At 36.0% G+C, this 17,370-nt stretch overlaps 1 protein-coding gene across 1 annotated transcript in view; it reads right to left on the bottom strand.

Moving 5' to 3' along the window:
* The window catches only part of LOC136041858 (innexin shaking-B-like), a 140,415-nt gene that overhangs the window by 38,400 nt on the left and 84,645 nt on the right, over positions 1-17,370 (bottom strand). Inside the window, exon 3 of the mRNA XM_065726633.1 lies at positions 5,668-5,887. Coding sequence (XP_065582705.1) covers positions 5,668-5,887 — 220 coding nt within the window. The remainder of the gene's footprint in view (positions 1-5,667; positions 5,888-17,370) is intronic.

Genomic DNA, 17,370 nt, shown 5'->3' with positions numbered 1-17,370 from the left:
TGGAATCAAATAGTTCGGGGTAACTAACTGTATATTAGGTGCAAATCAGGCCATAGTAGCCGAAACTCTAAGAAAAGGGGTTGCAATTGCAGTTATTACATCAAAATGATCGGCTTTTTATGTCGATTCTAAATATATAAAATTCAATGTTACTCATCACAACCTACGAGCCCGAGAAAATTTGGATTGTCAAAAAAGGAGAGAAGCATCCTTAAAAAATCCGGCAATCTCAATTAAAATCACCATCAGATTCAGCATGTCAGAGAACTCTACTAAATGTTTTTCAAGTTTTTACCAACAAAAATGCTTAATTATATGTTCTTTGTCAAAAGAAAGATAACGAGTGTGTGTTTATTTTTTTCTCCCCTGGAGTGATCGTATTTAACCGATAGTCCTAGAAGATCGAGAGAGTGCTCATTCAAATAGAAATTAAAAGTTCTACTGCCCTTTTTAAGTAATCCAAAACAGTAAAGGGCAACTAGACCCCCCCCACACCCCTTTTCATCAACTGACATCAGAATCTGAGATAGCCATTCGATTCGGTATTGATGAAAGGTCTAAGAACATGACTCTGCAGACCCTGGGGAAAGGGCTGTGTGCTATGCAATTGGTGCATTGTTTACACATAGAATTTTGTGTTTGGGAAATATATGGAAGTTTTTCTGGGGGATTTTTGTGGGAGGTAAGGGGAGAATTTTCCATGGGGAAGAATGTTTTGGGGGTGAAGTTTCTACGGAAATCTTTTACTATGGGGGGAGGGGAAGCAGATTTCCCATTATGGCTTGAAAACCAGTCATAAATTAAAAAAAAAACAGTTTTTTCAATTTAATTCTTTTAATTAAAAAACTGTCCAATTGAAAGGAGCAACATTAAACATTAGAACAAACAAAAGTTTTTATGTTTGCGAGTCCCTCGCTCATGATGCTAAATTTTGACCTTTTGTCCTCACCCTTTGAGAACGACTCCTGAAATAACGCCGTTGAATCTGAATGAGAATCAGTTTTAAAGAACTTTAAGACTTTTACGCAAAGAGCAAGGGTTATGGAAGGGACAACCCTCCTTATACAGGGAATTATTTTTCTTCGTTTCAATTTCTAATGCTGCTCCCTCCTTTCAGTTAAAAAACAAACCTTCTTTTTTTAACTGTAAAGAAAGAACCGCAGGAAATCCTACAATATTTAGTTTGTATGATTATAGTTTAGTATGATTAAATAAAAAAAAAACAAGTTTTTTTAAATGAAAGTAAGGAGCAACATTAAAATTTAAAACGAACAGAAATTACTCCGTATATGAAAGGGGCTTTTCCTCCTCAACGCCCGTTCCAAATCTTGCTCCAGAGAACAAACTTTTCAAAAGGTACGTGTGTTATAATTCTTGTCAAAAGATAATGGTGTTACTTACAAATTCAAATGCAATTTAAGAAAATAGTGCGTTTCATTAAAACCTTGTCTTTTCAAACAGTTCGTGGTAACGAACTGTAGTAAGGAGCGACCCGGCTCAATAGTAACCAAAACTCTAAAAAAATAGAATTATTATGCCAATAGTTACATGAAACGAATTGCATTTTAATGCTGATTTTAAATATATAAGTTTCATCAAGATTAGTCTTACCCGTCAAAAGTTGCGAGCCTGAGAAGATTTGCCTCATTTTTGAAAATAGCCCCTAAAAGTCATACGATCTTAACGAAAATCACACCATCAGATTCAGCGTATCAGAGAACCTTACTGTAGAAGTTTCAAGCCCCTATCTACAAAAATATGGAATTAGCATTTTTTGCCAGAAGACAAATCACGAATGCGTGTTTATTTGTTTTTTTTTTTGTTATTTTGTTGTTTTTTTCCCTAGGGGTGATCGTATCGACTCAGTGGTCCTAGAATGTCGCAAAAGAGCTCATTCTAACTGAAATTAAAAGTTCTAGTGCTTTTTTTAGGTGACCAAAAAAATTGGAGGGTACCTAGGCCCCCTCCCACGCTCATTTTTTCCCCAAAGTCATCGGATCAAAATTCTGAGATAGCCATTTTATTCACTATAGTCGAATAACCTAATAACTATGTCTTTGGGGACGACTTAATCCCCTGCAGTCGCCGTGGGATGGGCTTCAAGTTACAAACTTTGACCTGTGTTTACATATAGTAATGGTTACTGGGAAGTGTACAGACGTTTTCAGGGGGATTTTTTTTGGTTTGGGTGGAGAGTTGAAGGGGGGTTACGTGGAAGGATCTTTCAATGGAGGAACGTTTTATTGGGGAAGAGACTTTCAAAGGAGGGGGTGCAGGATTTTCTAGCATTATTCAAAAAAATAATGACAAAATAAATATGAAAAGTTTTTTCTACTGAAAGTGAGGAGCAGCATTAAAACTTAAAACGAATAGAAATTATTACGCATATGAGGGGTTTACCTCCTCGTAATACCTCGCTCTTTACGCTAAAGTATTTTTAGTGATTTCAACTATTTGTTCTACGGCCTTTGTGATTCAGGGTTCATTCTTAAGGAATTGGGACAAAAATTTAAGCTTTAGTGTAAAGAGCGAGGTATCGACGAGGGGTGAGCCCCCTCATATACGCAATAAAAACATAGGAACATTCAAGTTCGCTACGTAAGTTAATTCGTAAGTTATGTATATTTTTTACTTATGAAAACGTTCGTAAAAAATTAAAAGTTATAATTGCCTTTTTAAGTAATCAAAAAATTGGAGGGCAACTAGGCCTCCTCTCTCGCTCCTTTTTTTTCAATATCTTCCGATTAAAACTATGAAGAAGCCATTTAGCCCAAAAAAATTAATATGCAAATTTCGTTTTAATTATTTATGCGCGGAGAGGCAAGATAAAAAAATGCATTAATTAAAAAACGTCCAGAAATTAAACAAAAAAACAAGTTTTTTTAAATGAAAGTAAGGAGCGACATTAAAGCTTAAAACGATCAAAACTTAGTCCGTATATGAAAGGGGCTTTTCCTCCTCAACGCCCCGCTCTTTACGCTAAAGTTTTTTACTGTTTTAAAATGTAGAGTTAAGAGAAAGAGTCAAACTTTAGCGTAAAGAGCGCGTTGAGGAGGAAAAGCCCATTTCATATACGGGGTAATTTTTGTTCGTTTTAAGTTTTAATGTCGCTCCTTACTTTCATTTAAAAAAACTTATTTTTTTGTTTAATATAATTACAAAAGTACATGATAAAACCATTTCCTGTCAATTGAATGCTTAAGCATATCTGTACATGTTTATTCGACCCACTAGCTACAACTAAAAAAAGAGAAAATTGTAAACACATTGTGCATCCCATTTGAAAAGTTGTATTCCTTGTTGTTCAAGATGCGGGACTGTAATTCTCCTAAATGGGGTTTTTGGCTCAGGTAATTTCATCGACAGAGTTTGTATGTTGATCCAAGACCATTTTCGGGGGGTTTCAGGCCATTTTTTAAAACTCCCACAAATGTAGATATTAATCAAAACTACAGTTACCATTCTCAAGTTACATTCAAATGAATGTAGATCACCACGAGAATTAATCACCTTAAGGTGATTCTTTCTCGTTTGACGCTTGTTTTTAAAACACGTTTTAAGATTATTTGGGTCACCATGTCATTTATTAGGCTGCCATAAGGGGGGCAACCATGATTACCTTGCTTCCACAACCTAAAAGCCACAAGAAAATTCTTCCCCCTGTAAAATCCTTCCACAGGAAATTACCCCCTGTAAAATACCCCCCCCCCCCCTACAAACACGAATAATCTTAAGTAGCCTAGGTTAATGAAACGTAAAACGAATAAAAAGAATAAAGAATAGAAGAGGTTCTGGACTATTTTGCTTATTCTGGATTTTCTGGACTATATTTTCGTAAACCTATGGAATATATGGTAGCCTATAGAATATGGAAAAGATTTATTATTATATCCTTGCTTTATTGAATTCTTTTTTCTGTCTTTCTTTGGGGCTGGGGATTGAGCTATCATTGAAGGGGAAGATAAATGTTAGGGAAAATAATTTGCTTGCTGATTCCAAATAAGGAGTCCTGACCGACTCCAATGTCAATTCCAGACATTTTTAATGCACTGACTCTAAAAATCCTGCATTTTTCATAGTGATTTCATAGTCCCAGCCATAATTCTCTGCATTTACATCATAAATCAACTTCTACAGCTGTCACAAATTTCATACTTATGAATTACTTTCCCTGGCCATTATTTACCCTGGTATGATAGCCCAACCCTCAAAACACGAAAAAAATAATAGAACAAGAAAAATACAAAAATAAATATTGTAAGGTATTCTACGTTGTATATTGCATCTATGACAAAATATTTTTCTATATTCTGGAATATAGATATAATATTCCTAAACGCCTTCTTTTCTTCATTCTTTTTATTTGTCATACTTACCCTTTGATTGTTCAATTGTTCATCTGAGGGGAATCGACCATGGGGGGAGGGGTTTATCCATGGGGGATATCCGGGGGAATCATCAACGAGGCAATTTTTTTGGGGGGGATGAGAATATTACTGGTAGAAGATCCTTTTTGGTAGTGTCAAGATGCCCGTGATTATTTTTTCTTCTCGAGACCCCCGTCCCCCAGCTTCAGACCAGATTCGGCAGGTAACAAGGGAGGAGAAAGTCACCCGCCTCTTGCCAGGCATTTGGAGTGGAAGAAGATAAAAAAAAAACACAAGAAGAGTTTGTGTTCTTCATCCTCGGATTGCCGCTTAAGGGATCTTTTGTTGTGCCCAGTCAGAATTTCAAATTCAAGGGGAATTGACCTTCGCATACAACTTTGGCAGTCGTTGGGATGGAGGAGGAGTGTAAGTGCCTGTAATGACTTCAGGTGAATTGCTGCCGCAGTGAGTTGTTAGGAGTAGTATGATTAACTTCAATACATACATTCACAGTAACATATGCCACTAAGCACCCCGCCTCGAGATCAGGCACTAGCCAGGACGGATAGTGGCTAGACGGCATCTGAAATTGGCAGTAGTAGGCAAGCCTTTAACTGTACTCCCTACTCTCAAGGACACCACAAGACGGCTATCACCTCAGCCCTCACTTTCACCACACTCCATATTTACAGTTCGTTATCACCAGCTTTTTATCACATAATACTTTGAAAAACTTTTAGATGCTTAACAAAACTACTAAAATAGACACAACCTTTTTGAAGTAGTAAATAGGGACATAGATGAGTTACAGATTTTGACTTGAAAAAAGAATTAGGTATGAAACCACGACAAGGAATGAATCTAAAGTGTCTCTGTTTTAGTGGAAAATTTTTTAAATAACTAAAAACTTAAAAAACAGTCATCTAGAATTGTTAAAAGGACAGCACTTATGATAAATGTTTTTTTGTTAGATTTTTAGCGCTTAAACTACAAAAGTTTGATGTGTCATATATCATTTTGCATACTTAATGACATCAATAAAATAAGCATAATGTTAAAACATATTATTACAAATAAATACTATAGCCGGTAGGTTACTATTACCAATTTCCAGAAATTCCCATATTTTTCGTTACCATTTGTTATCCCTCAGTAAGTGGGACTCGGGTTAAGACAGGTCTCCTTTGCTAAACTATCGTATCTTTTGACTGTTTCCAAATAGATTCTACAGACAAAGGAAGAAAAACTTGAAATTTTGATCTATTTTACAAAACACAAACGATAAAAATAGTTTACTCACCAACTATGTTCCCCGCCGACAGAGCTTCGCAGAAGAAATACCTATAAGCCCACCAGTTATGGTGTTTAAGGTTATCAACGAGGTAATCCAACAACAATTTTTTCTTCTGCTTTTTTTCTACTTCGGAACAAATACCCACATCCAAGTCCATCATAAGAGCATGAATTTTTCCAGCTTCCCAATTTTTCCACAGCCATCGGGGAACATAAAATAATATCGCCTATAAATATTAAAAAGCCTAAAGAATAATAAATTTGGCAAGTCTGATCAAAATTATAAATTGACTATGTTACTCAAATTTGTATATTTTCTCTTAAAAATTAAAAATGGAAAAAAAACAAGAGCTAAGAGCTCATATGGCACTTGTGACGAGGTTGGAAGAGCCAAGAGTCAAGAGCTCACATGGTATGAGCTCTAGCAAAATTCTAAGAACCGATAGATTGCTTTAAAAGGAAAATCAGAGGCCTAATGCCGGTCGGTATTTAAAATAAGAGCTCTGAGTCACGAGGTCCTTCTAAATATCAAAATTCATTAAGATCCAATCACCCACTCTAAGTTAAAAGTACCTCAATTTTTCTAATTTTTCCTCTCCCTTCAGCTCCCCAGATGGTTGAATCGGGGAAAACAACTTTATCAAGTCAATTTGTGCAGGTCCCTGACACACCTACCATTTTCTATCATCCTAGCACGTCCAGAAGCACCAAACTCGCCAAAGCACTGAACCCCACCACCTAACTCCCCCGAAGGGAGCGCAACCAGTCCGGTTACGTCAATCACGTATCTAACGACATCTATAAGCGTTCTCCAAGCTTTCCGGTTTCCCCCTCCAGCTCCCCCCAATGTCAACAGATCTGGTCGGGATTTGAAATTAGAAATCTGATACATGAGTTCCTTCTAAATAACAAATTTCATTAAGATCCGGTCACCCGTTCTTAAGTTAAAAATCCCTCTATTTTTCTAATTTTTCCAAATTAACAACCCCCCACTCCTCCAAAGATAACGGATCCGTACCAATTATTTCAACCTCGTATCTATAATTTCCACTTATTCTATCTATCAAGTTTTATCCCGATCTCTCCACTCTAAGCGTTTTCCAAGCTTTCCGGTTTCCAAAATTTGTGTTTCCCCCCTCCAACCCTCTATGTCTCCGGATCCGATTCGAATTGAAAATGGAGCATCTGAGACATAAAATTATTCTATATATAGAGTTTCATTAAGATCCGATCACCCATTCGTAAGATACCTCGATTTTGTAAAATTCTTCCCGAGTAAAATCCCCCCCCCCCCCCGAAAGAGATTTTGTATAGCACGAAATTGCTACAGGTTGCGCAGATACATAAACGCAGTATTATATATATATATATATATATATATATATATATATATATATATATATATATATATATATATATATATATATATATATATATATATATATATATATATATATATATATATATATACAGTCCTTATACGAATAACCAAAATTTTTCTTGAAAAACATAAAAATGAACGAAAATCTACCCAAAATATGCAAACTAAGAAATTTACGAAAAGAAAATAAGAATTTTAAGACAAAATTGGAATATCAAAAGCCTATTTCTGGGAATAAGAAATTGCTTAAAATGGTTTGATTTATCAAAAGGACAAGGAGTCAATTTAAACTAGTTGTATCTATGGTTCTACAACAGCTTTTAATTTTTTTCAATTCGCTGATATCTACAATGAGATTACCACTTTCTTACAAAAAAATCTCCGCATCTATCGAAAAGGTATAACTAGCCAATCTTTTGTTTTATCCAAATTGATCTTTTCTTCTCCAAGTTGATTACTTTCCCTTTTATTTGTTGCTTAGTTCCCATCTTAAGTGAAGATGAGGATCAATTGACCTTTTTTCCCTTTATCCTGTCATTTTGCCCAAATTATGGGTGTTTGCATTATATTGGTACGACACTCATTAAGACGGGATACAGTCGAATAGACATATTCACTTTCTCCTGAAGTATTGTGAGTTAGTTTTAAATCATCCTCAACCAACACCGAATTTTTTTAGCTTTATAACCTTAGCCACTCCTAAGGTATCGCAAATATGCCCACTTAAAAGCTAATTGCAAATAATGTCGTTGGGCTTATTGCAGTATTCCTTGAAAGTTTTGGCCTAATACATTTAGCCTTTCCAGGTATATTGGAGATATAAACTTTTGATTACCTAGATGAAAATATAACTATTTATATTAGTTTAGAATGCCCTGAAAATTTCCACTTAATATCCCCTAGCTGTTTCTCCGTCTTTTTGTATGGTTGAAACAATATGCACTGAAAGTGCCAACTTAGCCTTTGTCATCCTTTGATATTGTAGATACACATTTTTTAGATCTATATTCCCGTCAATATTTCCTAAAAGTTTCAACCTTATACTCTTAGCCGTTCTAAAGACATTGCAAACACGCCCGTTGGCAAAATTAATGAACACTTTATTTTGATTTAGTTTTACACCCCCCTTACCATATTCTAAAAGTGTCAACTTAACATCCATAGCAATTCTTGGGATATAGAAGATGAACCTTTTTTGACAACGGGGATGCACATAGTGTTTTCTGGTTTGTTCACCATGCCTCATAGCAGGCCCTGAAAGTTTCAAACTAACGCCCTCGGTCTTATTTAAGATTCACTTAAAGGGATGAGGTTATATAATTTATCTGATTAATTTGGTATTAAATCTCCCTAAATATGCCCTGAAAATTTCAACTTACTGCCCTTTTCCCTTCTTAAGATATTGCACATGTTGGTTTTTGGTTAGTTCAACACCCCCATCAAGACATCCTGAAATTTTCAACTTAGTACCCTAGCCGTTTTCTAGGCTCTTCGAAATTTCATTTCAATTTCAATATGCCGAAAAAATACAAATACCGAAAAAATGATATGAATGTGTATTGTTAGTTTAATATACATTTGCTGATATTTTTTCCTTAAAATGCTAATAATATTTGATTTATTAAAGTTTTAAAAGTGAAAATATTCAATTTTTTCCAGTAACATGCAAATTATGTCCTAGCCTTTGGAAGGCAAAGGAGTTTTGAGTCCTAACCATGTTAATTTCTGCTTGTTTTGAGTTTGACTCGGTTATTTATTGCGATTTCTGTTTGGGTTTCATTTATTTATCGATGCTTTTTTTTGGTAGTTTTACGCTTGGTAGATTACTTGATTTTATTTTTGCTCCTTTTTGGTTTAATGGAGTTCTTTACTTTTCTTTGAAAACTTTATTTTGTGGACAAAGTTTTTGTAATTAATTTCTTTTCGTTTTACATTGACATAGTCTTTTCAGAGAAAAAGAAAATAATGATTTAAATATTTTCGGTTTTTCTTTAAGAATTTATAGTTTGAAATGCTATTTGTATACTGGAGAAAAATTTTCAACAATTTTTAACAGCATATACCTTTTTAAAAATCAGGACACAAATAGTAGTGTTTAATTTAGGTATTACCTCCTCTAGTTGACCTGAAAAACAAAACTTTATACCATTCGTACAAGAATCTATCAAAGCTCTTTGACAGCTTGGATACACTTGCACTATTATAGTTTAGTTAAAGTTTGAGAGCAGCAGTACTAATCAAAGTAGCCCCGAAAGTTTGAACATAATACCCTCAGTCGTTCTGGGGATACTGCTGAGATGTCTTATTAGAAATCAGCATGTACACGGTACATTTTGATTTAATCCTAGGGCAACGTTTAGTTTTAAACATAATAGGCATAATGCATAACTGTGGTGATTGACTTAGGTAATAGCACTAGAGATGCAGTAACAAGACTCTTCGGCTATGTTGAACAAAATGGCGATCTTAAACTTTGTTTGGAAGTGTTTGGAAAACTATATGTACTCTCTGAAAGTTGTAACTTAATACCCGCATCAACTCTTAAGATACGCACTTTTGACAATCTGCACGCGCTTAGTGGGTTTTGATTTAATTCAAGTGGGTTAAACCCGCTTAGTGGGTTTAGTTTCATAGTAGTACTGGTAGTAGTAGGAACAGTAGTGCCAGTAATAGTGTATATAATAGTAGTAACAGCAGTAGCAGCAGTATTAATAGCAGTTGTAGCAGGTATATTTTGCCATTTCGTCAACTCAACATCCCCTTCATGATGCCCCTGAAGTTTCCTCTTGATATGATAAGCCGTTTCAAAAATATTGCTGATCTGCCCAAATCAGCAATTTGTATTGCTGATTTGAATGAATGTTTTGATTTAATTCAACTTTCCTCCCAATGTTTCTTCCAATATTTTTTCAATATCGTCAGCCTTATTAGTACTTGCTACAGGAGTAGTAGTCGCAGTGATAGTAGTGGTAGTAGTAAAAGTAATTGTGATAGCAGTAGAAGCAGTAGTAGTTGTAGTAGTAGTAGTAGCGTGCAAACATTGTTTTTTTGGTCAATTGATCATCTCCCTTATCATTTCCTGAAAAATCCAAATTAATATATTGAGTAATTCCTGAGTAGCACTCTTTTGACAACCCATATACATATAACATATTATGATTTAGTTCAACACTCCCCTCAACATTCCCTGAAAGACTAACCTTAATAACCTTCGTATTTTGGGAAAGTAGAAGTCAAACATGCATACCTTTATATTTATTCCATAAAAATCTAATATACCACAAGGGCATAACTTAAAGCCCTTGACGCAGGGCTCTGGGGGTTATGCCCACCCTGGAGGCGTTGTTATATGTTCCTTAGACTATTCTAAAAAAAATTACTATCGCATAATTCAATCAGATGAGTTTGGTGAAAACGGGGTAGTTGGGGGTGAGGGCTAGTTGACCTCTATCCCTATTGGCTTTTAAAAGGGAACTAGAACTTCCAATTTCAACCGAGTGAGCTACCTTTGAAGTTTGTACAACCATCTCTTCCATAAGAACCTTAAATACTCCAGGGCTGGTTAAATCTATTTATGTAAAATATTCATAACAATGAGATTTAGCGTGATAATCAGGCTGTGGTGGTTTGTATCTACCCCAAAAGCCTTGTTATATGATCTTTGGTCTATTTTGAATAGCAAGACAGTCTCAACATTTCTATTGGATGCAAATTGTGATAACACAACGTGTTTGTACGTGTTTGTGTGTGTGTGCGGGGGGTGGGGGTGGGAGAGGGGTGGTAGCTTCACTCTGATTTTTTTGACTCTTAAAAAGGTCAGTAGAACTTCTGATTACCAATCCAACGAGTCCCTTCCAAAGCATATACGACCACCCTTTCTACAAGAATATTGTATGCCTCAAGCGCATAACTTGCAACCCTTGCCCTGAAAACTGTAGGGGGAGAGGCTGTCTTCTTCACAAATATAATTTCCAGAACCTTCAACTACGATGAACGAAATTGTTAACTCCAAATTTTTATAGGAAGTGTTAATGGAAATGATGAGTGTGGAGGGGGGGGGGTGTTGCTCTCAAATCACCTTGACTCTTAAAATCTTGAGTTAAATAGTTCCTACGTTGAGGCTGTTTTTGCTGATATTAGTAAAGCCTTTGACAACTTGGATTATCAGACAGTTATTGATAATGCAAGGGCTTCAGGTGCCAGAGATTTTGTTTTGGGTATGCTAGATAGTTTTTTGTCTGGCCGTGAGCAATGTGTAGTCCTTCCTAACGGAGATACATCAGGTTCTACCTCGATTTCCGTGGAGCACCTTAAGGGACTAAATTAAGTCCTTTAGCATTTTAATTATTGTTAACTATATTTTACCAAGTTTTGACAACGGTTTTAAATTCACGGATGATTTGACATTACTTAACCTTTGCCAAACCTCTTATACTTCGGGACGTTAAACTTGACTCACTCAGTAACAGCTTAAAGAATGATATTGACAATGTTAAATTCAACCTAAGCATACCCAAAAGCAGTTTAATGCTATTCTTCTTAAAAAAAAAAAAATAACCCCTATCAATAATTACCTTTGCATACTGAATTTAAATACGGTTAAACTGCTTGGTGTGCAGTTGGACCTTAAATGGAAGTCCTACATTTCTCACTTATTTAAGTCTAGTAGTTTTCTCCTTAAATCTTTCTCCCTTCTCAAACGGTTGTCCATATTAATCGAAAACCTTAAAATAGTTTATTGTTCTTATACAAGACCCTGTGTTGAATATGCTCGCCCTGTCTGGCACCCTGGGTTGACCAAAGACCTATGTTCTAAAATTGAAAGCATCCAAAAAAGGGCAATAAAAATTATACTTGGGACGTCCATACGGTGAGGAAACACATACGGTGAGGGTATGTGTGGAAACACATACGATGAAGGTTTGGTCATGAACTTACCCTGAACCTTTGTCACAAGTGCCTTAGTTCTGACTACCATCGACGTCTTCTTCTCCCTTTCAAATAAAATCCTCCAATCCTTCCTATTACAAGATTAAACAATAAAAAATCAAGTTTTTTTAACTGAAAGTAAGGAGTGACATTAAAACTTAAAACGAACAGAAATTACCCCGTATATGAAAGGGGCTGTTCTCTCTTTAACGCCCCGCTCTTTCCGCTAAAGTTTGACTCTTTCTCTCAACTCTACTTTTTAAAACAGTAAAACTTTAGCGTAAAGAGCAGGGCGTTGAAGAGTGAACAGCCCCTTTTATATACGGGGTAATTTCTGTTCGTTTTAAGTTTTAATGTCGCTCCTTACTTTCAGTTAAAAAAACTTGTTTTTTTAAAATTTAATTTCTGAACGTTTTTTAGTTTATCCATGTTTTGATTTCCGCAGATGAATAATTAAAGCGAAATTTACATATTTATTTATTTGGATAAACGGCTTTCTCATAGTTTTGATCGAATGATTTTGAGCAAAAAGGAGGAGGAGGAGGCCCAGTTGCCATCAAATTGTTTGGGTACTTAAAAAGGCAACTAGAACTTTTAACTTTTAACGAACATTTTCATTAGAAAAAGATATACGTAACTTACGAATTAGTTTACGTAACGAACTTCTATATTCGTATGTTTTTATTACGTATATATCTATACACTATATATCTTTACACTAAAGCTTAAATCTTTCCCCTGAATCACAAAGGCCGTACAATAAATAGTTGAAATTACTAAAAATACTTTAGCGTAAAGAGTGAGGTATTAGGACGAGGTGAACCCCTTATATGCGTAATATTTTCTGTTCATTTTAAGTTTTAATGCTGCTCCTTACTTTCAGTTGAAAAATCTTCTTTCATATTTACTTTTTCATTTTTTTTTTTTAATAATGCTAGAAAATGCTGCGCCCCCTTCATGGAAATCTTTGTCCCTCATGGCAAATTCCTCCATGGAAAGTTTCCCCCACATAACCCCCTCTTCCCAGCCCCTCCTCCCAACCAAAAAATCCCCCTGAAAACGTCTGTACACTTTCCAATAACCATTACTATATGCAAACACTGGTCAAAGTTTGTAACTTGCAGCCCCTCCCACGGGGACCGGGGGGAGTTTGTCCCCAAAGACATAGTTATAAGATTTGTCAACTATGCTGAATAAAATGACTATCTCATAATTTTGATCCGACGACTTTGGGAAAAAATGAGCGTGGGAGGGGGCCTAGGTGTCCTCCAATTTTTTTGGTCACTTAAAAAGACCACTAGAACTTTTCATTTTCGTTCAAATGAGCCATCTCGCAAAATTCTAGGACCACTGGGTCGATACGATCAGCCCTAAAAAAAACAAACAAAAAAAAAAACACGCATCCGTGATTTGTCTTCTGGCAAAAAATACAAAATTCCACATTTTTGTAGATAGGAGCTTGGAACCTGTACAGTAGGGTTCTCAGATACGCTGAATCTGATGGTGTGATTGTCGTTAAGATTCTATGACTTTTATGGGGTGTTTTCCCCTATTTTCTAAAATAGGGCAATTTTCTCAGGCTCGTAACTTTTGATGGGTAATACTAAACTTGATAAAACTTATATATTTAAAATCAGCATTAGAATACGATTCTTTTGATGTAACCAGTGGTATCAAAATTCCGTTTTTTAGAGTTTTGGTTACTATTGAGCCGGGTCGCTCCTTACTACAGTTTGTTACCACGAACTGTTTGACTTAATGATCATAGAGCTCCAAACACCCAACTTAACTTGCGTCCCCAAATGTTGACCGTGAGGTGAAAAACCTCTTTTGTTCCCCTATTATGTTTCACATTTTAATAATAGATTTAACTTTTTAATTATGTTTATCACCTATCATTTGTTTTATCATTGTCACTGTTCTGAAGTGCTTATGCTAGCTCGGGTGCTTTTTTAGCCAATAAATCATATTCTATTCTAAAAAGGGCACTATAATCAAATGAGCCCCGTCTGAAGTTTAACATTTTTTTAATCTGAAGTTTCTTCTGAAGTTTAGCATAACCCTAGAGGTATTTTTTATGTTCTTTGGACTACTTAGAGCAGAATCGCTATCTCAATATTTTAATCAGATTCGTTTCGTGAAAAGGGGTAGTCAGGGGGGACCTAACTACCCTTCATCACTTTTGGATCTTAAAAAGGAATTATAACTTCCAGTTTTCAACCAAATGAGCCTCCTATAAAATTTATACAACCAAATTTTGATATTTGAATTAAAAATTTTGAACGGCAGTGTTAGGGGAGTTGCTGGAGGGGGGCATTTGCCATTCAATCACTTTTAAAAGACTAACAAAAACGGCACTAGTCCTCTCAATTTTCAATCGAATGAGCCCTTTTTGAAGTTTCTACGACAATAATTTGTTTAAGAATTTTATATGCCCCAAGGGCAAAAATTACAACCCTTTCCCTGAGGGCTACGTGAGGGGGTAGTCATCCTGAACGACGTGATTTCAAGAGCTTTCAACTAAGTAGCACAAAGTGGGAACATCAAAATTTTTGACTGGAAGTGTTTGGGAAAATGATGGCTGAGGGGGGAAGGGCATTTGGCCTCTGATCACTTCCGACTGTTGAAAAGGGCACTAGCCCTCTATAATTTCAATCGAATTAGCACTTATAAAATTTTTACGACAAAACTTTTGATAACAGCCTTATATACCCCAAGGGCATAACATACAGCCCTTGCCCTGGTGACCTTGGAGGGGGGTTGGTATCCTCATAGACATAATCTCCAGAACTTTCAACGAATTTGAATAAAATGACTATATAAAAAAATTTCCTGAATGTGTTTGGGGAAATAAAGGGCCTGAGAGAGGGTTAGTTGCCCTCCAATCACTTTGGACTACTAAAAATGGCACTAGCCCTTTCAATTTCCAATCAAATGAGCTCTTTTTGAAGCTTTTGCGATAACTCCTTCGATACGAAGTGCCCTTGTCTAAACAAACCAAACATAAATAAATAAATAATACATAGTGGCAACATCGTTCTTTACTTAGGTAGTGCTATTGCCCTGCCTATGATTCGCTTAAAGGAATGAGGTAGTCTAATTTAGTTGGATATGTGTTTAGTGTCTAATTTAGATGTCTATGTGTCTAGTATCTTGATTTGGTTTTAAATTCCCCTCAACATGCCCCGAAAGTTTCAACTTACTATCCTTTGCCATTCTTGATATATTGCAGATATACCCTTCTGATCGACTTAGTGCATTTAGTGGCTAGTTATTTCATCGAAGTGTCCATAAATTGTAACTTAATACCCTCAGCTATTTCTGAGATAATATTAGTATGACACTTGACAACTTGTATGTAAATCGTGTGTTTTGATTTAATTCAACAACCCTTTCTAGAATCTCTGAAAGTTTCCTTTCAATAACCTTGGCCTTTTTGTAAGACAAAGATCATATATACCCTCCTTTATATATAATATTGCCTATATGTCTCCTAAACAGTAAGTAACTTCCATAGCTTATACCCCTCACCCATGGGACGATTATTCGATGCCTTTTCATCAAATAAAGGGTTTGGGGCTGGATGTCCTGAAAGTGCCAATTTAGCTTTAGACATCCTTGGATATTGCAGATACGCATATCTGACAACTTAGATACACAGTGTCTTTCCTAAGAGTTTCAACCTAAAACCCTTATCTGTTCCTAAGACATTACAGATACGCTCGCTGACATCTTGCCCTTGACAACAAGCCCTGAAAGTTTCAAATTAACACTCTTAGTGTTTTTTTTCAGTTTGCTTAGATGAATGAGGTTCTTTGATTAAGTTGACTAGGTGTTTAGTGTCTTTTGATTTGGTCCTAAATCACCCTCAACATGCCCTGAAAGTTTCAACTTACTACCCCTCGCCATTCTTGAGATATTGCAGATATGCCCTTGGACAAAGTTAGTGCACATACTGTCTTTTGGTTAGTTCAGCATCCCCAAAAGATGCACTGGAAGTGCCAACTTAGCCATTCTTAGATATTGCAGATACACGTGTTTGGCAACCTGGATGCACAGTGTTTTTTTTCTTTTTTTTTGATGTACAACTCATCAGCATTTCCCAAAAGTTTCCACCTAATACCCCTATCCGTTCCTAAGATATGGCAGATGCGCTCGTTGACAAGATTAATGAGCACATTGTCTTTTTATATAGTTTTACTACCCCCTTGCGATGCTCGGAAAGTGTCAACTTAACATCCTTAGCAATTCTTGAGATGTGGAAGATGCATTTTTTGACAACCGAGATACACACATTGTCTTTTGGTTAGTTTAACATGCCTCTTAACCAGCACTAAAAGCTCTAAACTAACACCCTCAGCCTCTTTAAGATTCGCTTAATGGGATGAAGTTATCTGATTTACTTGGCTAGGTGTCTAGTGCCTTTTGATTTAGTTTTAATTTTCCTTCAACATGTCCTGAAAGTTTCCACTTACTACCCTTTGCCGTTCATGAGACATTGCAGATATGTCCTTCTGACAAACTTAGAGGACATTGTGGTTTTTGGTTAGTTCATCATGCCTATCACGGTACCGTGAAATTTTTAACTTAATACCCAGCTGTTCGTGAGGTATTGCTAGGATGACCTCTGACAACTTGTATGTAAACAGTGGGTTTTAATTTAATTGAACGCCCTTTTCCAGACTCTCCAAAAGTTTTATTTCAATACCCTTGACCTTTCTGCAGACCAAAGATCAAATACATCCTCCTTTCAAAATAATATAGCCTATATGTCACATAAACAATAATTAATTTTCATAATTTAAATTCCTCAGCCATGAAACGAACGTTGGATATCTTTTTCATCAAATAAGAGGGAGCCGAATGTCTTGAAAGTGTCAGTTTAACATTAGATATCCTTTGACATTGCAGATATGCATGTGTGACAACCTGGATACACCGTGTCTTTGCAAAGAGCAGTAACCTAATACACTTAGCTGTTCCTAAGCCATTGCAAATGCGACCCTGTTATTCAATGATATCATAGAAGATGAGGTCATATCTTAAGACTTTGTTGAAATTGAGAAAGCATACTGTAATGCATTTCAATAAAGAACCCAATGAAAGGATGGAAGAGTTCACACATCTGAGGTCATTCAAAGAGACTACAGGTGGCTTCTAGTAAAGTTCCATGCATTATTAGCAATATTTGGTCTATATTTGGCCAGTACCACCAACCACAATGAGCACGAAGGGGAATTAGCCTTGAGAAAAACCTCAGCACTCACTCTGCACGTGTGCTTTCAATTTTGTTATTTAATCCTGAGACCTATCCCCTTCAAGGGGAAGATGAGAGCTAGATTGAGAATCTTGATTGGGAATGCTTATGAGTCCCAAGCAACGTAAATATGTCGCAAAAGA

Source organism: Artemia franciscana, unplaced genomic scaffold (genome assembly GCF_032884065.1).
Source record: "Artemia franciscana unplaced genomic scaffold, ASM3288406v1 PGA_scaffold_47, whole genome shotgun sequence".
NCBI lineage: Eukaryota > Metazoa > Arthropoda > Branchiopoda > Anostraca > Artemiidae > Artemia > Artemia franciscana.
Note: the sequence above shows the minus strand (reverse complement) of the source record. Positions and strands in the feature narration are given on the sequence as shown.